Source organism: Pseudoliparis swirei, chromosome 21, assembly GCF_029220125.1.
Source record: "Pseudoliparis swirei isolate HS2019 ecotype Mariana Trench chromosome 21, NWPU_hadal_v1, whole genome shotgun sequence".
NCBI lineage: Eukaryota > Metazoa > Chordata > Actinopteri > Perciformes > Liparidae > Pseudoliparis > Pseudoliparis swirei.
The window spans coordinates 15,539,337-15,562,719 of NC_079408.1; the positions used below are offsets into that span (position 1 = coordinate 15,539,337).

The 23,383-nt window shown below is 47.9% G+C and overlaps 1 protein-coding gene across 1 annotated transcript in view; it reads right to left on the reverse strand.

The window, feature by feature from the left end:
• Positions 1 to 23,383, reverse strand: part of zanl (zonadhesin, like) — a 30,308-nt gene that overhangs the window by 1,938 nt on the left and 4,987 nt on the right. The window contains exons 2-49 of the mRNA XM_056443312.1: positions 21,747 to 21,896; positions 21,364 to 21,632; positions 20,761 to 20,845; positions 20,162 to 20,308; positions 19,842 to 20,009; positions 19,649 to 19,746; positions 19,492 to 19,570; positions 18,718 to 19,377; positions 18,444 to 18,637; positions 18,195 to 18,336; positions 17,713 to 17,957; positions 17,407 to 17,555; positions 17,124 to 17,252; positions 16,844 to 16,982; positions 16,519 to 16,660; positions 15,767 to 15,963; positions 15,543 to 15,681; positions 15,238 to 15,354; positions 14,609 to 14,733; positions 14,155 to 14,300; positions 13,054 to 13,197; positions 12,753 to 12,860; positions 12,237 to 12,406; positions 11,652 to 11,854; positions 11,384 to 11,528; positions 10,925 to 11,172; positions 10,341 to 10,518; positions 9,913 to 10,021; positions 9,739 to 9,833; positions 9,473 to 9,649; positions 8,632 to 8,840; positions 8,407 to 8,551; positions 8,221 to 8,318; positions 7,980 to 8,126; positions 7,177 to 7,341; positions 6,971 to 7,098; positions 6,610 to 6,881; positions 6,313 to 6,521; positions 5,292 to 5,436; positions 4,946 to 5,193; positions 4,740 to 4,869; positions 4,449 to 4,644; positions 3,990 to 4,151; positions 3,439 to 3,569; positions 2,702 to 2,904; positions 2,485 to 2,620; positions 2,239 to 2,376; positions 1,353 to 1,446 (exon numbers count right to left, since the gene is read on the reverse strand). Of these exons, the coding sequence (XP_056299287.1) occupies positions 1,353 to 1,446; positions 2,239 to 2,376; positions 2,485 to 2,620; positions 2,702 to 2,904; positions 3,439 to 3,569; positions 3,990 to 4,151; positions 4,449 to 4,644; positions 4,740 to 4,869; positions 4,946 to 5,193; positions 5,292 to 5,436; positions 6,313 to 6,521; positions 6,610 to 6,881; positions 6,971 to 7,098; positions 7,177 to 7,341; positions 7,980 to 8,126; positions 8,221 to 8,318; positions 8,407 to 8,551; positions 8,632 to 8,840; positions 9,473 to 9,649; positions 9,739 to 9,833; positions 9,913 to 10,021; positions 10,341 to 10,518; positions 10,925 to 11,172; positions 11,384 to 11,528; positions 11,652 to 11,854; positions 12,237 to 12,406; positions 12,753 to 12,860; positions 13,054 to 13,197; positions 14,155 to 14,300; positions 14,609 to 14,733; positions 15,238 to 15,354; positions 15,543 to 15,681; positions 15,767 to 15,963; positions 16,519 to 16,660; positions 16,844 to 16,982; positions 17,124 to 17,252; positions 17,407 to 17,555; positions 17,713 to 17,957; positions 18,195 to 18,336; positions 18,444 to 18,637; positions 18,718 to 19,377; positions 19,492 to 19,570; positions 19,649 to 19,746; positions 19,842 to 20,009; positions 20,162 to 20,308; positions 20,761 to 20,845; positions 21,364 to 21,632; positions 21,747 to 21,896 (8,053 nt within the window). The remainder of the gene's footprint in view (positions 1 to 1,352; positions 1,447 to 2,238; positions 2,377 to 2,484; positions 2,621 to 2,701; positions 2,905 to 3,438; positions 3,570 to 3,989; positions 4,152 to 4,448; positions 4,645 to 4,739; positions 4,870 to 4,945; positions 5,194 to 5,291; positions 5,437 to 6,312; positions 6,522 to 6,609; positions 6,882 to 6,970; positions 7,099 to 7,176; positions 7,342 to 7,979; positions 8,127 to 8,220; positions 8,319 to 8,406; positions 8,552 to 8,631; positions 8,841 to 9,472; positions 9,650 to 9,738; positions 9,834 to 9,912; positions 10,022 to 10,340; positions 10,519 to 10,924; positions 11,173 to 11,383; positions 11,529 to 11,651; positions 11,855 to 12,236; positions 12,407 to 12,752; positions 12,861 to 13,053; positions 13,198 to 14,154; positions 14,301 to 14,608; positions 14,734 to 15,237; positions 15,355 to 15,542; positions 15,682 to 15,766; positions 15,964 to 16,518; positions 16,661 to 16,843; positions 16,983 to 17,123; positions 17,253 to 17,406; positions 17,556 to 17,712; positions 17,958 to 18,194; positions 18,337 to 18,443; positions 18,638 to 18,717; positions 19,378 to 19,491; positions 19,571 to 19,648; positions 19,747 to 19,841; positions 20,010 to 20,161; positions 20,309 to 20,760; positions 20,846 to 21,363; positions 21,633 to 21,746; positions 21,897 to 23,383) is intronic.

The window sequence follows — 23,383 nt, forward strand, 5'->3', positions numbered from 1 at the left end:
TTTGACAGAGCTTATAGTTAGGGCTGAATCAGGTTCACCTGGTCCAGCCCCTTGATATGCTGCTATAGGCTTATAGCTGCTGGGGGACGTTTTAGGATGCACTGAGCACCTCTCTCCTCTTTTTTATCTCCTTAGGGATGAATTTTCATCTCTCCATCACACATTACTAACTCTGCTTTCTCCCCGGAGTCCTTTTGACTTCACGTCTCATGGGGTCATCGGACCCTATGAGACGGCATAGATCCTATCTGCCTGATGGATCATCGAGGTCTGGGTCGTGGAATTCCTGCTACCAACTACGCCACTGTCCTGTTGAGACTCCGCCAACTGTTGAGACTCCGCCCACTCCTCTCTACCGCCATCTGCCTGATGGATCGTGGAGGTCTCCATCGTGGAATATGCCTACTATGAACTATTCATACACTCTGTCACATTCATTGAATGTATTTTAATTCTAAATCTGTCCTTCTGTACACATTACATCTATTGCACCTGTCCATCCTGGAGAGGGATCCTCCTCTGTTGCTCTCCTGAAGGTTTCTTCCTTTTTCCCCCTGAAGGGTTATTTGGGAGTTTTTCCTGATCCGATGTGAGGTTTTGGGGCAGGGATGTCTATGTGTACAGATTGTAAAGCACTCTGAGACAAATTTGTAATTTGTGAAATTGGGCTATACAAATAAACTGAATTGAATTGAATTGAATTTACACCTTCACCCTTAACCAGTACACCTTAACCCTTAACCAGTACACCTAAACCCTTAACCAGTGCTGATAACTGCATGCACCCAGAAACAAAGATGGCGACATGTGGTTGCTCTCACCCGGATGACTCCGGCCTCTGAATTACATAAACTTTCGACCTGCAATGAAAATGCTGATAATTATCTGGGCTGAGGAGAGTGGATTCAGTTTGTGTTCAGTGGAAGAGGCTCTGGACACGTCAGGACACACACACTCACTCACACACACACACACACACACGCACACACACACGCACACACACGCAAGTCAGAATTACGATTCCAATAATTCTGACTTTACTCTCTTGATGCTGAGTTTCAAGTCAGAATTCCGACTTCATTCTCAGAATTCCGACTTGAAATTATAATTGACAACAAACCCAGAATTTATATTTTATTCTCAGAATTCTCACTTGAAAAATCAGAATTGGGAGTTTAATGTCAAATGAATGTCATACAAATAATATTCTGGTGTTAAACTCAAAATATGAATGTTCACAGCTCTCCTGTGTTCCCCACATGTCGCTCGTCCCCCTCCGTAGCTCTTCACACACACACACACACACACACATGCTTTGATATTTGTAAAGAAGCGAACCGGCCGGGACTCACTTGGACTTTTGGCGGCAGGCGCACGCCACGGCGGTCACCACGGCGACGACGGCGACCACGGCCAACACGGCGATGAGGATGATCCACTTGGTCTCTGTAACACACACACACACACACACACACACAATTATAACGTTTTTAAACAAACCTTTGTGTGAATAATCAAAGTTAGAAAAACATAAAAAACACAAAATCTTTTTATTTTTTATTTTATTTTAAATTTATTTAACCAGGAAATGCCTCATTGAGATTAAAAATCTCCTTTACAAGAGTGTCCTGGCCAAGACAGCAGCAGCAGCACGTCACACAAAGTTCCATACAATACAACATAAAACAGTGACAGACAATATATAAAACGAAAAACAAAATCACAGCATGAATAAAACCAAAACTAAGACTCAAGCCAACACAACCCAGCTCACACAGGAGCACATACCTCCGTCATATGAAACATCTACAGCTAGATGAATTTCCCTCCAATATTTTCAATCTATTTTTAAAAACACCTAAGGAGACCGGCTCCCGGAGACCCAGGGAAATTCCAAGCCGCAGGAGCAGCAAACTTAAAACCTCTTTTTCCCATTTCCAAACGGGTGACGACATTGAAAAACAAAATGCATTTATATATACATATATATTAATATACACACATATATCAATATATATATTAAAAATATATATATTAATCTATTAATATATATATGTATATTTATATATATATTAATATACAAACAAAGATGTATTAATATATATTTATATTCCTGTTGACAAAAGTCCCAAAAATCTACAAAGGAGTTAAAAATCTTTGGCTAGCCTTATGAAGTACATTTACAGTTTATTTGTGGTTTTGTTCTTGCAGTCTGACCCTGAGGAGTGAAACACGTACCCAGACCCCCGTCGTGTGTGACCTCCACCTCGCAGCTCGCGCCCTGGAAGCCGTCCGCACAGCGACACGTGTGCGTGTTGTTGCCGGCCTCGTCGCAGGTTCCTCCGTTCAGACACGGGTAGCTGAGGCAGGGGCTCGCTGCACACACACATCACCACGGGACATTAGCTCCGCTCGTGCACGAGTGCCGCTTGCATGGTGACTGAGTACGGGATGACCTTGAGTCACACACACACACACACACACCTCGGTAACAGTCGCGCCTGAAGTCAAAGATGGTGCACACGAAGCCGCCCTGGCAGGTCTTGGTCTGGCACGCGGAGCCGGTGCTGGTGCACTCACAGGCCTGGGAGCAGTCCTCCGTCACAAACTTCTCTTTCAGCTGCAGGGAAACGGAGGGTTAGAAGAGGTCATCATCACACACTCACACACACACACACACACACTGCTGAAGGCCTCTTACGGTGTAGTATCTGTTGAGGAAGGTGCAGCCGCACTGTGTGTACGGCACGCAGACGCCCTCGCTCATCACGAAGCCCGCCACACACTGGCAGCCCTCCACGCAGGCCGTGGTCTCACACTCGGAGGGGGCCGCCAAGTCGGCGCAGGAGGCGGGGCACGGTGTCATGCAGGTGGAGTAGACACTGTTGGCGTCACAAGACAATTCTGGGGGGGGGGGAGAGAGAGAGAGAGAGAAAGAGTCACAACCATCCGCCGCAACCTCTGGTCGAAGCAAAGCGTCTTAAAACTTGCATTCTCTCTCTTGACCACCAGGGGCTGACTCCTCTGGTTGTATAGAAGTCTATATAATGACTCTACTTCTCTTGATTTATTCCCTCAGTAAACATTGCAAACATGAGTTTATGTCTCAGCCTCTAGTTTCAAGTCTTCTTCTGCATGATGTCATCATTTCGTACATTATGCTCATTTAGAGTCACACAGACCATGAAGAGGAGAACACTTTCTCCTCTGGAGACGATGAAATGACTAACATCGTTAAAATGATGATGTGTAATTCAACAGCAGCATTATAATGTTCTCAGGCCTCCTACGACCAATACAACGCAAATGGAAAAGCTGTTTCACACGACACTTTGAACTAAGTAACATAATATTTCGAAAATTATAACGCTATCGTGGAAGAGGATTTTCAATTTGAAATGTACATTTGAATAGTCTTAAAGAAGCTGCTCGTCTCACCACAGCCCAGCTGCTTCCTCCAGGGCCCCAGCTTCACGCCGGCCTCCTGGCAGGCGGCCGTGTACGCCTCATAGCTGGCACAGCGCAGCGCCGGGGCGCCGGCCTCGGCACACAGGTCGAACACACAGTCACTGAGAGACGCACACACACACACACACACACACACACACACAGCAGTCATGGTTAGAGGAGCCCGGTCTGGTTCTGAGGCTGCTCGGTTGTTTCTTTATACATATATTGAGTTTATTATCTTTGAGGTATGCAGAGATACACTGGTAACCCCAGAGCGGTCAAAACTGTTTGCACTTTCCGGGGTCCAACGCCTATCAATCATGATCTGATTGACTATATATAGGTAAGTGGAGGACCACAGAACAGCGCCACCCAGTGTACATGTATAGTAATCCATTCCCACATGGCTCTTATAGTCATATATACATTGGAAGTAAGGATTTGAAGTCTGAAATTTGTTTTGCACCAATGTAAACTGCACTGTGGCTCTCCAGAGGATGGTTTCCACACACACACACACACACACACGGACGACTCACTCCTGGTAGGTCTTCGGCGGCAGGGTAGTGTGGCAGGCAGCCAACGGGCCCTTGGGGTCCGACAGCGCTCCACACTGAGACAGGCCGTTGAAGTCGTTGAGCTGAGCCGGAGAGCAGTCCGACGTCTGGAACCCGGAATCTGGATCGGTCTCCACCTCCCGCCTGGAGAGGAGGGAAGGGAAGAGGAAGTAGAACTGATTGAAGCTGCTACATCAGATATCAGATTACCATCAGATATCTCTCCATTACTTTACGTGTAGAGGTATTTCATATGCATATCTAGCTGTCCCACAATGGGCCCTGACACTTAGTACACCAGAGTACTGATATACCTTTGCCCTGAAAAGTATTATCACATGACATTGATCACATGACCGAGGTTAGGAATGAATCTCTATGCCCATAAACATCTATCCTAACATGTCTAACGTCTGGAGGACATGTATCCGGTGGACCTACCGGTGCACATTGTGAGGAAGGTGGGAGGTCTTCAGTCCATCCGCCTGGCGCTCACTGACCCTCCAGCTCTCTCCGAACTGGTCCAGGGACCGGATCACCCTTCCATCCGGCATCATGTACTCATTTCTCGTGATGCCATCGTAGTTTCCACAAATCCCCCTGACGGAGTTCTTATAGGTGCTGGGCAGTATGATCTCTGATGAGCAAACACAAAGATGGAGGAGGTTGGGGGTGAATGGATTCCCCAACGAGCCAGTGAGGGGATGCCGAGGTTTCTTCTTCTTCTCTTACCTCCGCGACTTCTGCCATCGAAGCGTACAGTGAGTCCAAAGTCGGTGGTGAGCTGGACCTGCCTGGAGTTCATCGTGATGGTCAAACCCTCAACCGGACTGAGAGGAGGTACCACACGCTCCCCGTTTAGCTGGAAGGGAACGACGTCATGTCACTACGGGCTTTTTTACGCACGCAAAAACTTAACAAGACACAAAACTACTGACCAGGACGTTCTTCTTCTGCAGGAAGCGGACATTGAAGCCGTAAACATCGACGTAGATCTGGTCCAGGAACGACACCCTCCGGCTCCCCCCGCGCCTGATGTTCTTAGACCTCACCACGAGGGGCGATAAAGAGTTCTGCAGGTTGTGGCTCTGAGTCAGGACGTAGGTGTAGGGGCCCTGGAAGTGATGCGAGAAGCCGTCGAATGTTCGGTAGTGAGGATCCCCGGAGATGCTGCACTTGTCGAACTCTAGATGACGACGTCAATGAAACGATGAGTTATGATTTCGACAATACCTTTTAGGTTTCAAGTCTTCGAAACGTCCACAGCCAATCAGAGTGACTCACTGGTGGGTTTGCAGGCGACCTCTCCGAGGTTGTCCAGGCCACACACGGAGTTGGCGTAACAGCTGTGGTCCTTACACGAGATTTTTCCACCGAGGTTGCAGGAACATAAATTAACACATTTATCCGTCAGCCACGAGTCTCCCAACTACAAACACAGAGCAGATCAGAAACACAACGATATAGATTACTACGTTGTAACAATCGTTCCTTTAAACTCCAAAGCGTGGATGGATGACTGAACGGGCTCAGGCCCAAAGGGCAGGGGGCCACCAGGGCCTTCAGTGGCATAATGTCCCTCAAAAAGGAGGAGATTAAAAATGACCACAAAGAAACATGAAGCAACTGCAAAAAGTTGGAAGGCTATAAAGAGACAAAAAGCACTACAAAGAGATGCAACACAGCTTCAAAGAGGTACACACAAACTACAAAGAGACATAAAGAAACTACAAAGAGGCTTAAAGAAACTACAGAGGCTTAAAGAAACTACAAAGAGAGATAAAGAAACTACAATGAGGCTTAAAGAAACTACAACGAGGCTTAAAGAAACTACAAAGAGACATAAAGAAACTACAAAGAGGCTTAAAGAAACTACAAAGAGGCATAAAGAAACTACAAAGAGACATATATAAACTACAAAGAGACATAAAGAAACTACAAAGAGATACAAATAAACTACAAAGAGATACAAACAACTGTAAAGAGAAGCAACACAGCTGCAAAGAGACTCAAATAGTTTGTAAAAGGGGAAAATAAATCCCAAAGAGAAACAAAATAACTACAAAGAGACTCAAAACAACTTCAAACAACCACAGACGACTGCAACAGGGACAAAACAACCACATACAACAGAAAACGACAACAACATATATTTGTTAACGACAGAAAGAAGAGAAACAGACAAAAGTAGAAACCCCTGAAACAGACCTGTTTCATTGGGTATCTACTAAGAGCTGCTAAGAAAAGTTCAAAGTTGACCAGCATGTGTCTCTGCTGTGATGTCACACCCTGTCCCTTCACTCACATCGTGGTACTCCCCGTCTGAGCCCAGGCAGCCACATTTGGCCAGAGGGACACACTTGCTGTCGCTGAGGACGTAGCCGGCGTCACACTGGCAGCCCTCCACGCAGGCGGTCGGCGGGAGGTGGCAGAAGAGGGGGAAGAGGTCGGAGCAGGTGGGGGGGCACGGGGGGGTGCAGTCCGAGTAGTGGCTGTTGGACGAGCAGGGCACGGCTGCAGGGGAAAAGGGGAAAGGATTACGAAACGAGGACTCGACTGGGACCTCTGGCGTGACCCGTCGATGGGCGCGTCCGGGACTCACGGCAGAAGGTGTTGTTCCTCCAGCTGATGGTGACGCCGGCGCTCTGGCAGGCCTGGGCGTAGCCCTCCACGTTGTCGCACAGCGTCGCCTTCATGCCGTCGTACTCGCACATGTCGTAGACGCAGTTGCCCAGGAAGGCCTCGGGGGGCAGCAGCGAGTGGCAGGGCTTGAAGAGGTCGGAGAGGATGACCTCGGCACACTGGGCCTCGTACTGCTTCTCCTCCTCGGCGGTGCAGTTGGGGTGCACATCTGGACGGGTGTCCGGCTGGCAGCTGGAAGGGAGGGCGTAACAAGTGTGAGAAGACAACGTGCACAGAGTGGACCGTGACTGTCCACGTGGAAGAGGCCGCGGGCCACTGACCCGGGATCACTGTCCCCGTCGGACTTCCAGCTGTTGCCCAGTTGGATCACATCCTTGGCTGGTTTCTTGTCGGGCATCAGGTTGTCATCCGAGGAGTTGTGGTTGTAGTTTCCACACATGCCGCACAGCTGGAGAAGAAGGAGGCGGGGCAGGGTCAGCAGGAGCTCTTCGCGGGGGACCACAAGACAATGAGTACATCTTCATACCTTGTTGAAGTATTCTCCGGGAACCGTGATCTCCAGGTGGTGGACGCCGTCGAACTTCACCTGCAGTCCGAAGTTTGTGACCAGCAGGCTGTAGGACCCGCTGGTGATCACCTTGGCCCCGACCAGGTCGAGGTACAATGGGGTTCGGACCCGCCGTCCATTCAGCTGGGACGAGAGGTACCAGACACAGTTAGTCGTGTTTCATTATGCCGGTTACCACCAAGTGTTTCCTCTGAAGGCCAACGGGCATGCTGCTGATTCGTGAGAGTTTTAATGTCTCTGGGCACTTTCAACACAAGGAAGTTATATTGTATGTGAAGCATGTAACACACAATATATTATGAAAATCATTATTTGTACAGTCATTTTTAGAAAAGGATTAAAATAACAAACCAAAAACTCAATTTCTAACTGCTATTTTTTTAAATCATCCCCTAAATCATAAACAGGAGAGACAATTATTTAAATTAGACTGAGAAAATGGATCCCCAGAACTTTGTAATTTTCTTCCGAAGTTCTATACGGCCAATATAAATATTTATATATATTTCTATATATATATACAGTATTTATATATACATATATATGTATATATTTATAGCAAAGAAAAGTCACTAGCACCCCCCACCCCCCACCCCCCCGTCAACAACTCTTCTCGGAGCTCTTGCCTGTCTTGAGAGCCCTGTAAATGTATATATGTGATTAATCATGATTAATCCACAGAAACCTGTGATTAACCTGATTACAAATTGTAATCGTTTCACAGCCCAAATTTATATATGAAAAAGAATAGTGTTCCTTACCATAACTCTGCGGCTCTTCTGCAGCTCCACCACGGTGTCGTGGGGCAGGTAGACCTTCACCGAGCGGACGTAGGAGGCCTCTGGTTGACCGCGCTCCTCATTCTTAGCTACGATCTTGAAGGGCGTGACCTTGGTGCTGTTACACACCTGTGGCACCCAGAACAAAGACATGTATTTCAAACAACATGCATATTGTCCCATTGTTTCAGAATGCAATGCTGAGGGTGAATCCACCCCGTACCTCCACCAGCGTGTACGTGCAGGTTCCCATGTACGTGTGCATCACACCATCGAAGGTGTAGTAGTGAGGATCTCCGGCCACGTGACACACCCCTTTACCTGAGAAACAAATATATATGTTTTTTAAACACACATTTGACGAATCATTAGCAGAACGACGCGTATCCTCATGAAGTGCATGTCTTACCTGTGGAGTGGCAGTCCAGCACGCCCTCCACGACCTTACACTCCTGTGCTGGGTTGCACTGCCACGGCTCGCAGGTGATGTTGCGGTTGCCGTTGCACTTGCAGCGCTCTGAGCAGTCCGCCTCCGGGAACCAGGAGCCTCCCACCTGCACGCACGGGGCCCCTGGAGGTCAACAAGCGCTCGACGGTACCGTCTCGCACACACAACACAAAGCGCTCCGCTCACCGGCCGGTAGTGTCCGTCCCCGTCGGTGCACCCGCACTCGGTGAGCGGGACGCACTTGTCTCCGCTGAGGACGAGGCCCGCGTTGCAGACGCAGCCCTCCACGCAGGGCTGGTTGCAGGCGCCGCCGGAGACCGCCGGGTCCTGGCAGCTGGGCTGGGCGCAGGCGGGGCCACACGGGTGGTACTGGCTGCCGGTTGGGCACTTCAGAGCTGGAGGGGAGGGGGGGGGGATGACAATGGATGTTTGAAGGAGGTTTTGGTCAAATACTTGTGTGTTTTTTTTTCTTCTTTTCTCCAAATGTAAAGTTTTCTCTAAAATGACGCCGTGAGGCTTTCATGAGGTGTGAGATCCAGACGGTGTATGTAGAAATCTAAATCACACATTATTTGAGAAATAAATGGAATATTCTCTTCAGTCATTAAGTCATGAATTTGTACGTTTCCTAAAACATATATTTTCCATCTTTCCATCTGGTTCTTGCCGTGTTTCTTCCCTTTGTTCCCCCTTGAAGGTTTTTTTACGATGTGAGGTCAAAGGTCAGGGGTGTCGTGTGTGTACAGATTGTAAAGCATAAGAGGAGAATTCGTAAATTTGTGATATTGGGCTCTATAAAATAAACCGAATCTTTCTTTTCTGAACATGAATCCATGGTGGTGGTATATTCTGCCGCTCACGTTGGAGCACGTTGTTTAGCGAGTGTGTGTGATGAGGTCGATCTGGCTCAATAAATCTTTCAATACATATTTCTGATGAGGTCATCTCAGAGAATACATTTCTCTCTCACCCCCCTAACTCCCTCCTCCCCCTCCCTACGATGGCCCCTCCCACGCAGCAGACTCACGACAGAAGGTGTTGTTCCTCCAGGCGACGGGCGCCCCGGCGGCGGCGCACATGTCGGCGTAGCTCTCCACGGCCTGGCACAGCGCCACGGTCTCGCCTCCGGTGGCGCACATGTCGTACACGCAGTTCTCAAAGTACGGCCCCGGGGCCACGACGGCGTGGCACGGCTTAAAGAGGCCTGAGGACCGCACGACATTCTGGGTTACTCAATGCCCCGCTGTCGCCGTGGCAACGGGCTACTTGTGTGTGTGTGTGTGTGTGTCACACCGTTGGGATCCGTGATCATGCCGCAGCTGGTGGGCTTCTTGGCCTCCTCCTCCACCTTCTTATCGCAGTCCTCCTGGCCCCCGCCGCTGGTGCAGCTGGAGAAGAGGCGGAGGATTTACGAGGATGAGATAAAGTGACGACGCCGCGGTGACGTGCGGATGTGACGCGACTCACTCGGGCCGCGGGTCGGGAACCAGCCAGCTGTCCCCCAGCTCGTTGGTGTTGGCCGCCGGTCGGCTGTCTGGCTTCAAGTTGTCGTCTTTGGAGTCTCCGTTGAAATTTCCTGCGGGTGAAACAGAGATAATGGGATGTCCGTGTGACCGAGCTGCGGCTGGGTTCAGGAGGAGCTGCCATGAAGGAACGGACGGAACCTGGAGGAACATGTCTGAGTTTGATGTGTGTGACTGTCGGTGGTTAGCCGGTGTGTCTTTCAACCGGGGGGTTGGTAGTTCAACCCCCGCCCTAGTCGAGGTGTCCTTGAGCAACACACTTCACCCTGAGCTGCTCCCCTGTGTCGACAGTGTGTGAACGTCCCATGGTTGTCATGTGACGATGTTTATCGTGCTTTTAATAACCTCTAACGGGTCACGACCGGTTCTTACCGCACATGCCGCAGAGCAGCCCGTTGTAGGACGTCGGCAGGGAGACGTCGGCGTGGTGGTTGCCGTCGAAGCGCACCCTCAGGCCGAAGGTCGTCTCCAGGACGACGAACTTGCCGCTCAGGTAGATCTTGACGCCGCCGATGGAGGTGACGGGCGGGACGACCGCCGTCCCGTTGACCTGGAGGATACGGGGAGACGTTTATTACTACTACTCACACACTCTGTCGTACTCATTGAATGTGTTCATGTAACTCTGGTCACATGACATCTATTGTTCTGTCCATCCTGGAGAGGGATCCTCCTCTGTTGCTCTGCTGAAGGGTTCTTCCCGTGAAATTTTTTTTTTCTTCTTCTATTTCTTTGGGGTTTCTCCTGATCCGATGTGAGGTCAAAGGTCAGATATGTTGTATGTGTAAAGATTGTAAAACCCTCTGAGGCCAAATCGTAATTTGGGGATTTTTCCAAAGACGTCCACACTTATAGAAGTCTGAGAAACCGGTAAACATGGACATTGAAGAAGGGCATTCTGGGCCGCCGTGGCCATAAACTCCACGAAGCGGCTCTGGTGGAAGGAGCTCACACACCTGGACCTTGCGGCCCTTGCCGAGCACGACGGTCACCCCGTTCACGTTGACCACCACGGCCCGGACGTAGGAGATCTTCTTGTTGCTCCCGCGGTGCTCGTTCTGCGTGTCCACGCTGAAGTACGGCAAGCCGGAGGAGACGTTGCAGGGCTTGGACACCGTGTAGGAGCACGCCCCCATGTAGTGGTGCGAGCGCTTGTCAAAGGTGGTGTAGTGGGGGTCGCCGGATACCGAGCAGATGCCATTTCCTAAACAGCAGAGCATTATTTATCAGTATAATGTGGATATTATCTGGCGAAATATCATATTTAATTCAGCATAACTCTTTTTTCGCACAAATTTGAGGGCGTTTTATCCACTTTGGCCAATGCGATTCTTCAAAATCTGCATAACAATATGTAAATGGTGCTTATATAGTACTGTGCTGTGTGTGTGTGTGTGTGTGTGTGTGTCACGCACCCAAAGGACGACATTCGTAATCTCCATCCTGCAGCTGGCAGCTCTCGGTGGTGGGTTTACAGCTGCTGTTGTGACACTGGATGGAGCCTCCACTGTGACACACACACTTCTGATTGCAGCCCTCCAAGTTCCACTTCTCATCCACCTGACACACACACACACACACATATGCACATTATACACACGTGTCAGATGTTTCCGTGCTTAGATGCTGCGTCGATGCTTTGACTCCGGGGCTCTGAGACTCTGAGGGTGGAGCTTCACTCACGGGGTGATAGCTGCCGCCGGCGTCCACGCAGCCGCAGTCCCTCAGCGACACACACTTGTCGTCGCTGAGGATGAAGCCCGGCTTGCACTCGCAGCCCTCCACGCACACGCCCTGGCAGCCGGGCGGCCCGACGGTGCCCAGACACGTCTCGGGACAGGAGCTGGCACACAGGGTGTAGGAGCTGTTGGGGGGGCAGCTCGGGGCTGCGTGGAGATGGAGGGGGAAGATGAGAGGATGGCCATCTCCAGTGTTCTAGTGGTACATTGTGTTATCGCCTAGAAGACTAGCGGTGGGGTAGAAAACCCATGAAAACCCTTTTTATGTGAGCGCAGCTGAAAACAGTTATGCTGGTGAGAAGCTATAAAACTGGCCTTCCTTTGAGCGACAAGTTTGAAGAACTCAATTCATATTTACAATAAAAATCATTATTTATAACCTTTTCAAAGTTTTGACTGTATTTTATATTCATGTTTTATTCATTTGATAAATAAAAGTGTGAATTTTCATGGAAAACACCAAAATCGTGTCGACGTCTTCATCCAATCGGATGTGGATCGCCCGAGAAGACAAACGATGGAGACTTACAACAGAAGGCCGGGGTCCTCCACTGGTGGACTTTGGCCCCGGCGCTGTTGCAGGCGTCGGTGTAGGCCTGCAGCTGGTCGCACAGGACGCTCTGCTGACCGCTGAACCGACACATGTCGTACACGCAGCTCTGGAAGAACGGCGTGGGATCCACCACAGCGACGCACTCCCTGGAAACCAAATGGGGGAGGGGGGGGGGGCACTCAGATGGTTCCAGCACGATGACACGGTGCTGATTTCACTGGAGAAGCTCGGGTTTATGGTTTTAAAATGAAAAATATACATTGGGCGTATATGTGACAACGGCGTCCATGTGACGTTCCAAGAACGAGCTATGAGTGTTCTCCGAAGCAGATAAACGAGATAGACTGTGGTTGTAAAGATAACATATCACGCCCTGTGCCACCGGACTGAACCCATAAACCTGTCATTTGAACAGACCGGTACAGATATGGGTATCTGCAGTCACACCTGAGCGGTGTGCATGTCAGGCACAGCTGAGGTCAGCTCTCTCACCTGAAGGGTCCTGCGGGGTCTCTGAGTTTACCACATTTGTCCGGTTTCACCACCTCGGCCTCGAGCTTGGGGTCACAGTCCGGGTCGGGCTTGGTTCCCGGGATGCACCTGATCAACGTTAGCACAACAACGGGGTCACGTTTCATCTCGCGAATAATCTTCTCGAAAAAACAACAATGTTGATGCAGTCGCGCACGTTCGGATGACGGCGTCTCGTCGCCAGGTGACTCTTCAGGAAATATCACTTTCATCTTCGCCCCCCCTGAGACTGAAAGGTTTTTTTCTCTCTCCGTGAACTCACGATTCATCCTCGTCCTCCTCGGTTTGCCAGCTGTTCGCGAAGTCGTTGACGTTTCCCGTCAGAGCGCCGTCTCTTTTGGTGAAGTCGTTGGCCGGCTTGCCGTCGTAGTCGCCGCACAGGCCGCACATCTGGTCATAGTAGGAGCTGAGGGGGGGGGGGCGAGCCAGGATTAAGAGATGAGGAGGGGGACAGGAAAACGGGATTAAGAGATGAGGAGTGAGGTCTTAAGGAGATTTAAGAGGTCAAAGAGTGTTTGAGCTTCAAGGGAATCCGAGAGACAAAGAGAAACAAAAAACCCAGCAGAAATCTCTTTATGACACATTATAGAGGGTCTTGGAGGGTTTATTAGAGAGAGAAGATCACAGATGAGTTCTTGACGCACAGCCAGATTAAACTCTCTGCACACGGCCCACATCGTCTGTCTCTCAGGGCGTTTCTGCTTCTCGAGACCGGGCGTGTTCATCATGTCAGCAGCAGAAATATTGAATATTGCATATTAAATGATGCATCAGAAGCAGCCGTCAGTGTCTGTGTGAGCTTTAACGCCAACGTGAAACCATCTCGGTCATCATGAGACTGAAGGGGTCAAACAAACACGTAACTTTCTCTGTTTGAGTCCCGCGTGAAACACAAAGTACATTTGGACTTATTTGATCTCCGCTTCTACGTAACTTCTGTGATTTACCACCAGTTACGATATATTATACTTATTTCAACCCAGAATTTCAATTTGGTTTCAATCCAATCCGAAACATAACCACATAGCTACGTTCATCCACCAACACGGGAGTATATTTCGAGAAGAATATCCTTTTGGCCTTGGAGACCATGTCGTCTTTTGGTTTATTTCTATTTATCATGTTTCTGTCTCGTGTTCCAGCCTTCTCTTTTCATTCCTGAAGGTTTCTTCCCTTTGTTTCCCCTCGTTTTTCAAAGGTCAAAGGTCAGGGATGTCTATGTGTACAGACTGTAAAAACCCACTGAGGCAAAATTGTAATTTGTGATATCGGGCTATACAAAATAAACTGAATTGAAATAGAACGGTGGCCACATTGTTGTTGCTGTTGTTGTCGGTAAACGTGTTGACCAGTTGTGACCAACCTGGGGACGGTGATCTGGGCGTGATGGTTTCCATCCCAGCGCACCCGGAGGCCGAAGGTCGTCTGCAAGTTGACGTACTGACCGGAGAGACTGAGGGTCATGAGCGGAGAGGGGGAGTGAGGGAGGGCCACACGCAGCCCTTTAACCTGTCAGTTGAGGGGGGGGGGGGGGGGGGAGAGAGAGAGAAAAGAAACAACAGGTTGACTTCATATTCAAGGGACGGGTCCAACAGATGAGCACCGGAGACGAGTGTGGACAGATCTCTGGGATTACGGCATTAAAGAGATAAATAAAGTCGGGGATGAGATCAAATAAAAAGGCGAGGAGGAGGAGGACAAAGGAAAGGCTTTACAGTGTCACTGAACCAGAAGATTAAGACACGGAGACCGCGTGATCCAACTGGTCATGTCCTAGTTAAAGACACAGAACCCAGCACCCCGGGGTGCCCACTGACCAGAGTCCTCCGGCCCTTCAGCATCGTCACCGTGACGCCGTTCACCGTGACGTAGAGCTTCCTCAGGTAGGACGCGCCGCTCATGCCTCTCTCCTCGTTCTTGCCCTCCACTGAGAACATCGGCCCTGCACAGGGGAGCACACACACACACACACACACTTCATCACGCCGGACAACGACGCGGGTTTATACGTTGTCACCTTCCTAAAATAATGGCCTATGTTATTTTGTGACAATTTTTTTTACCTAAATCATCTCCTCGTGATACAGGCCACCTCTGGTACAACGCCTACATCCTCAGTTGAACACGTCATGTGATTCTACCCCTAATATATATCACAATATCAAATAAAGATAAGAATGTGGTCACGTTTTTTGTGTTTTCTGAAAAACCTGTAAAAATGACGTAGCCTATGCCATTATTTTAGGAAGGAGACGATGTGTATCCTGTTGAAATAGTGGGAGGTGTCAGACTAATGGTGTATAGCTGCAGCGCCGCCACCTGGTGCTTTTTACAGTATACATCTAAAGGTGTTTTTTTCATCAGTATAGACAAAGCATTTTATTCTTAATAAATGACAAAAGAAATGATCCGGATAAATGAAATAGTTCTACACGTCTGAACCTACCGCTGCTGGTCCCGCAGGTTCTGGCCAGGATGTAGGTGCACGTTCCCATGAAGCTGTAGAACTTCTTGTCAAAGGTGGTGTAGTGAGGATCTCCGGACACCACGCAGTCCTGAGAGGCTGAGAGAGGGACGAGAATACCACGACTCAGCATTTTCAGGAAGAGGAATCGAGGAGGAAAAAAAAAAATCACCCAGTGTGTATCGTTCCGTATCCTGGCCTGACGGGCATTACCAGTGTTCAATGGGTCGTACTGGTAACACCCAGCTCGGTGCATTTGGGTGGTGGTGCTCTGGGTGTAGACTTACTGGTGGGGTAGCAGCCCAGCTCTCCGCCCTGGCTTTTACACTGGTGCATCGGGGGGCATTCAGAGGCCTTGCAGGTAACGAAGGGAGCGTTACACGTGCACTTCAGATTACAGTCCTCCACGTAGAACTCCTCTCCAGGCTGACACACACACACACACACACACACATTAGCAGATGAGGAAGCTTACATATCCTCACAACGCCCACCTCTCCCACACACACACCTCATAGTACTGTCCGTTGGTGTGCCTGCAGCCACACCGGCTCTTCTCGACACACTTGCCGGCGCTCAGGACGAAGCCCGGGTCACACACGCAGGACTCGGAGCAGGGCCCGTCGCAGGACGGGGGTCTCCCGGTGCAGGTCTCCTGACAAGCGTTTGCACAGGGCTCATAGTGGCTGTTGGTGTAGCAGCTAGGACCTACAGTGGGGGGGGAAGTCAGTGATAGTGAAGATACATATGAGCATCTTTCTTGTTTCTGTTCACACAAGACCACCTTCTGTATCGTGTTTCCTTTTATATTTCGTATTTTTTTCCTTTCTTATTCTAGAGTTATTTCTAAACCGTTGACCCTGAGAGCTGCACTAGATCTCCAATGTGTGTGGACTGTCGGTCTATAGCCACACATTGACACTTGATGTACTGAGAGGTTTTAATGACCAGCCGGGGGTACATCCACACATGTGATGACGAAATGAATTCAAACTATTCATTCAATTAATAGTATAAAACACCATTTATAGAGCAGATTGTAATTAATCACTTGACCTGAAACATGTATGTCGCCTTAATGTAAAAGAAAACGGTGAAATTATGTCAAATAATCATTTCCTGCTGAAGTTGAAAACATGCATTTGCATTGGTCAGTTGGCATTGATTTCCTAATTTGGAAAGCTTGACAGATCTTGCCCTCTATCCCTCCATCTCTCCATCCCTCCATCATGTCTTCTGTCCGTTCTTTCACCCAACACTCACGGCAGAAGGTTTCATTCCTCCAGGGTTTGACGTTCACTCCGCGGTCCTGGCACTCGTTGACGTAGGCCTCTATGGCCTCGCACAGGATGGGCCGGGCGCCATCCAGCTCACACAGGTCAAAGAGACAGTCCCTGAAGTAAGTCTGAACACACACACACACACACACACACACATGGCGTTAGTTGAGCTGCAATGCCTTACTCTCGCTCCTCCTTAATTTTATTTTTTTTAATGTAAAATTCTACATCAAAACTGCTTTGTGCGTACCGTATAGGCCTGTGTGTGTGCGCGTGTGTGTGCGTGTGTGTGTGTGTGACATGATTACATTTGGGTTGACTTTGGGGTGGCACATGGCGAAGGGACCCTTTTTGTCCAGCAGGATGCCGCAGTATCCAGAGCTCTTGTACAGTTCCTGCTCCGCCTGGTCACACTGAGGGATGGTGCTGTTGGGTTTCTTGTTGCACCTGTCAACACAGACGGCCGGTTAGAGAATCTCTTTGTGTTGTTGTTGTTGGTAGGTTTTTGGACCTTTTTGTAATTCTAACTAAGGGGTGATTGGTCTTCAGCATGGAGACTCAACACAAACTATATGAAATGCAGCTCACACTGGATCGGTGTTCCAGCTGTGTCCAAAGTCATTGGCGTTGTTGGTCAACGATCCATTTGGGATACGGAAGTCGTTTTGGGAATTTTTGTCGTAATCTCCACACAGACCACACAGCGTGTTCTCGTAGCTGCAAGAAAACCAAAAAGCAACAATTCAGTCCAAGAGTTCCCAAGAACTCGTGTTTCCACTGACGGTCCGAATATCGTCAGCATCGCGCTCCATTCAAAATGTGTTTCTCTGTGGGTGTCGGGGTGAGAATGTAAAGTTGGGTCTTTGCTCACTCTTTGATCACTTTGATGGCCATGAAGTGGTTTCCATCATAACGAACAGTCACGCCAAAGTTCATGGACACGGTGTAGTGCTTTCCTGACATGAACACAGAGACGCCAGGGGCCGGATACACTGGGAGGTTGACTTTGGTCCCGTTCACCTGGGCAAATAAGACAATGAGTGGATTTTTTAGCAGAGAATTAGCTCTTATAATTCTGTCGTTGATATTACATTTGTATGATTGTCACACTGCAACCCTCGTCTCCTCCAAAATCTGAGGAGACCAGGCTGATTTAGCTTCTCCCCTCGTTTATTACCTGCACTGTGCCACCTTTCAGGATGGATACCTTCACCCCGCGTACATACACGTGCACCGCCTTGACGTAGGAGATGGTGGGCCGGTTGAAACGATATTCGTTGTCCGTGTGGACCTCAAAGTGTGGCAGAGTTGTTTCATTGCAGGGTCGGGACATCAAGTAGCTGCAGTTGCCCATGAAGTTGTACTTGTGTTTGTCGAAGGTGGTGTAGTGGGGGTCACCACTCGCTACGCAGGTGGATGTATCTGAGGCGTGAGGAACTGTATGTTAGCAGTTATTTAGTTCACGTGAAAACATTATGTAACAGGAGCACAAGTAGAGAAGAGTCAAAGAGCGAATTCGGTTTTCTAACGTTAGCTAAACAAATTTATTGACGACGAAGCTGCAATTTTGGGCCGATGGGAACAGTTTGAAAGGAATGAATAGACTGTAAGAACCAGTCCCTGTACGCAACTCCTGGACAAGTTACCAGATGTTATTACCTTTGGGATAGCAGCCCGCAACACCATTAACATTGCGACACTCTTCAGTGGAGTCACACGAGTTGTCCACACATTGCAGAGTGTAGTTCCCCACACAGCGACACAGCGTTGCGCAGGCGTCTCCAAATATAATCTCGCCGGGCTAAAACAGAATTGAACAAAGCATCATCATTGGAGTCACTAGAACTGCAGAGTACAAGCTTCTTGTCGTTTACTCAACAGGAACATATGCTAACAGGAATATCTGACCTCATAATAATTATTATGGTTGTCCAGACAGCCACATTTCTCCAATGGGACACAGCGGCGACCCTTGAAGACAAACCCTGGTTTGCAGAAGCAACCGCTGATGCAGGAGCCAGAACAGTTGGTGGAAGGTTCCATACAGGTGGGAATACAAGCTGGACCACATTCAATATACTCTGCATCAGGAGGGCATGGGTCTGTAACGCAGAAAGACAAGGTGGATGAGCCGAATAAATATGAAGTATTCAAAATATAAAAAACGTTGATGAGGTCTTACTTGGTGGTTTTGTAGTTGGTCTAACAGTTGTTGGTTTGGGTGTAGTCGGTTTTGGAGTTGGTGGTTTAGGTGTGGTTGGACCAGGAGTTGGTGGTTTAGGTGTGGTTGGACCAGGAGTTGGTGGTTTAGGTGTGGTTGGTCCTGGAGTTGATGGTTTAGGTGTGGTTGGACCAGGAGTTGATGGTTTAGGTGTGGTTGGTCCTGGAGTTGATGGTTTAGGTGTGGTTGGACCAGGAGTTGATGGTTTAGGTGTGGTTGGTCCTGGAGTTGATGGTTTAGGTGTGGTTTGTCCTGGAGTTGGTGGTTTAGGTGTGGTTGGACCAGGAGTTGATGGTTTAGGTGTGGTTGGTCCTGGAGTTGGTGGTTTAGGTGTGGTTGGTCCTGGAGTTGATGGTTTAGGTGTGGTTGGTCCTGGAGTTGATGGTTTAGGTGTGGTTGGACCAGGAGTTGATGGTTTGGGTGTGGTTGGACCAGGAGTTGATGGTTTAGGTGTGGTTGGACCAGGAGTTGATGGTTTGGGTGTGGTTGGACCAGGAGTTGATGGTTTAGGTGTGGTTGGACCAGGAGTTGGTGGTTTAGGTGTGGTTGGACCAGGAGTTGATGGTTTAGGTGTGGTTGGTCCTGGTGTTGTTACCGGTGGTCGAGGAGTTGTTGGCGGAGCTGTAAATGAAACAGATGTTGTTAGTTTCTGATGAACAGCTGTCCACGTCACACAAGTGACACGAGGACATCCGATGGTGCTCGGGGTCTAACTTCCTGCTGGTCCGTCCTCACCTTTGCACGCCATCACACAAACAGCATCAACAGCAATGTCGGTTTGAGAAGTTTCTCCAAAGGTTCCCACAATCACAAACTGAAATACATACGAATGTGACACGAGCGTTAATGTGAACCTATGCACAGACACACGTACTAGAGTTCAAGTATTTACCTGAATGCCAGCAGCTCCCAAGTACCGGACCTCTGCAGGCTTCCAGCCCTGACCCCGGTTACCCCTCACAGTGAAGAGAGCCGGTCCAAGGCTTCCACCTGGTAAACAGAAACGTTTATTGAAATGAAACAAATGGCTTAATGCTGTCTTTGTTGCTGTCTGTATGGTCATAACGATCATTGCAATATTTGACCTGTGGTGATGGTGTGGACGCTGATCTCCATGGTGGTGCTGGTGCCGTACAGGTAGTAGTGGAAGGAGAGGTCCAGACATCCAGAGGAGGGGGTTATTAGAGGACTTCTGATCTGAGACTGGAGTCCAGGGACAGCCTCGAGAGAATCCATCAACATGTATTCGCCCACTATGTATGGAAGGATCACAGATAACAATCGTCTATTTGGTATAGAATACATTTAAATCAAATTGAAAGAAAAATCATAAAAAATCCATGAAAAGCTCTGTAGACGTTTGTTCAAATTTAGGAAGTCGAGCAAAGAGAGAAGAACCACGTACATCCCGGTGTGGAGAAGTCATCATCAGGCCCGGTGCCTGCAGTTTCCGTTTGCCCGGTCCACAGATCAAAGCCAAATATAGTTGTATCCTCAACGAGACTCGTCCACTCACACAGCCCATCGTCAAAATCACAGCCAGACACACAAGCTGTGAACAAAACATGAAGATAAACAGGGATAGAGCAATGTGTGCGTGTGTGTGTGTGTGTGTCTTTAAAATTATTTATAGTGAGGGCTGAATTAGTTTCACCTGGTCCAGCCCCTAGAGATGCTGCTATAGGCTGCTGGGTGATGTTTAGGATACACTGAGCACCTCTCTCCTCTTCTCTTTCTCCTTATGGACGTTTTATGATACACTGAGCACCTATTTCTTCTTCTCTCGCTCCTTATAGATGAATTTTCATCTCTCCATTGCACATTATTAACTCTGCTTCCTCTCCGGAGTCCTTGTGACTTCACGTCTCGTAGGGTCCATTGGACCTGGTGGGTCTGATGCCATGGCCCTGCTGATGCGCCCTGTCTAATTTGTAATATTAGGCTATATGAAATAAATTGAATTGAAGTGTGTGTGTGTGTGTGTGTGTGTGTGTGTGTTCTCACCGGGACATGCTCCTTCAGTGATGACGATGTTGTCTAGAGCTGTGTCACAGGAAGGACTGAAGCCTTTCTGAGCCTCAAACACAATCTACAGACACACAGCGTACATTATCACCCTCCATGATAAGAATACATCAATTGTACTTTGCTTGTAGTTAGTTCATTTAAATGTTTTAATCAATTATTGTGGCAATGAACTCCGTAAGTAAATTGTAGCTCATTTAGCACAACTTGTATGGTTGTTTTTTTCCGTTGTAATTGGTGCTTTTTTGAAATACCAATGTATTGGGCCCCCCTTTCTAAAGCATCCAATTAAAGCTAATAGATGGAGCAATTTAAAGAGTTCATGTTTGTCCTGGGTCCCAAGGTAAAGGTCTGTCAAAGCCAAGTATATTTGCAAAACAATTGTCAGGATGAATTGATCAAGATTTCATATTTACACGTTTTTCGTAATAATGATTTCTGGACCAAAAAATAAATTTCTTTTATGACCAAATTGCCGCAACTGGATTACAGTTGCGGCAATTTGCTACTCTCATCTAAAGGTCCAGATGTTGCCGGTTTAGGCAACATCTACTGTAAAGTGACCTGCTCACACACACTCACGTTGATGCTCTGACTGCTAGGTTTGGACACCGTGACAGAGCCCTTGAGCCAGGATGGACTCTGGATACCGATCTTCTCCCAGACCTCATCGGTGCCGGCGGACAACCTCCTGGCCAGAACCCTCAACGCATTCGCACTGTCGGAGCCGTACATGTAGTATCGGAACTGGACACAGATCTGAGTGGCCGGCGATGAGAGGGCGGGGCTCAGCAGACGCACTTTCTGCTTGTCAGCCATGTTGTCCACTTCGTGGTAGATGTAGTAGCCCGCTGCAGACAGATTGAGACAGAAGAAGGCGTGTATTGAGTCATAATTCAATGTTTTCATCTCAGGACTCTCGATCAACCTCAATCAAACAGAAAAACCATCCATTCAGAACTGACCTCCATCAGGGAAGTCTCCACTGGGGCCAGTGCCAGGTGTCGGGGTTACACCTTTGTGTCGGGTCCATTCCCCGTTGTCAGAGCCGTCCTGGCTGAACATGCAGTATGGTGCACTGTCCTGGTTAAAGTCACAGGAAGCCAACACCACCGCTGGAGGAACACAAACACAACACAGGAAAACAGACAAATGGATATCAGTTACATTCTGGGCCGGTACAGAATGAGTGTTTCTAAAAAGTTGGATGGATGAAAATAGAGTTCTTCAAATAACCTATAAAGGGGCCTCATGAAAATATGGTTCTTCAGTAGGTGATGGTTCTTCATAGAACCAAAAAGCCTTTTAAGAACCATTTAAGAACCGAATCCACACCTTGCTCAGAGTGATTGTTACAGGACGGATATCTCCTTTAGTGTTATATGTGTGTGTGTGTGTGTGTGTGTGTGTGTGTGTGTGTGTGTTAACACATCTGTACAGTGTAAAAGTGTTGTTGTTGGTTTATGGGTCTTGACGCTGAAGAGCTGTAAAGAGGTAAAGTCCATGTGGAGTCACGTGGCGTGCTCATGTGGGCCGGCCATCCAACTTATAATAATAATCACATTTATTTTGGAGGAAATAAACAAGATTTATTGTATGAAGAAAAGCAACCTACCATCTCTCTGTGTTTCCTGCAGGCTGTAAAAGAGAGAGAAACATGAACAGATTCAGGTTGGTTGATTCAAAGCACCTCATTTCCCTTTATCGAAAACATCCGCTCTATAATTGTGTGACGGAGGTCCAGAAACATAAGGAAAAATATACTGTACGCCTGAAGTGTAAAGTTTAGATGTACACTATGTTCAAAAGTTTAGGGTCACCCAGACAATTTAGTGTTTTCCATGAAAACTCACACTTTTATTTATCAAATGAATATGAAATCTAGTCAAGACATTGACAAGGTTATAAATAATGATTTTTATTGTAAATAATAATGTTGTTCTTCTTGTAGCTCAAAGGAAGGTCAGTTTTATAGCTTCTCTCACCAGCATAACTGTGTTCAGCTGCGCTCACATAAAAAGGGTTTAAAGTGTTTTCTACCCCCTCCGTTAGTCTTCTAAGGCGATAACACAATTTTACCACATTTACCACATTAACGTGTTGAGAGTATATTTATGATTAATTTAATGTTATCTTCATTGATAAAAACAGTGCTTTGAAAAATAAGGACATTTCTAAGTGACCCCAAACTTTTGAACGATAGTGTATATAAAGTCTTATTATATTTCATAAATTTAAACACTGCAGCTGCAAGCAATCAGCATGTCTATATTTCCTCATAACAGGTTTCATTTCATCTCATCAAAACGAAAAAAATATAATAGACCTGCGCGTGACGGACTTGAGATACGAGCCACTGCGGCCATTTGTGAGCATTCAAGATTTCAAGATTCAAGATTCAAGATGTTTTATTTGTCACATACACACACAGGGTGTGCAGTGAAATGAAAGTGGCATATAAAGTTATGATAAAAATATCATTATGTACTATAAAGTCCCCATAAAGTCAAACATGATCGATGCACTTCATCTTTACAGGGGATTATGAATTTACACCGAGACAACCGAACAGACGTTCCCAATTCAAATGTAAAACAATTCT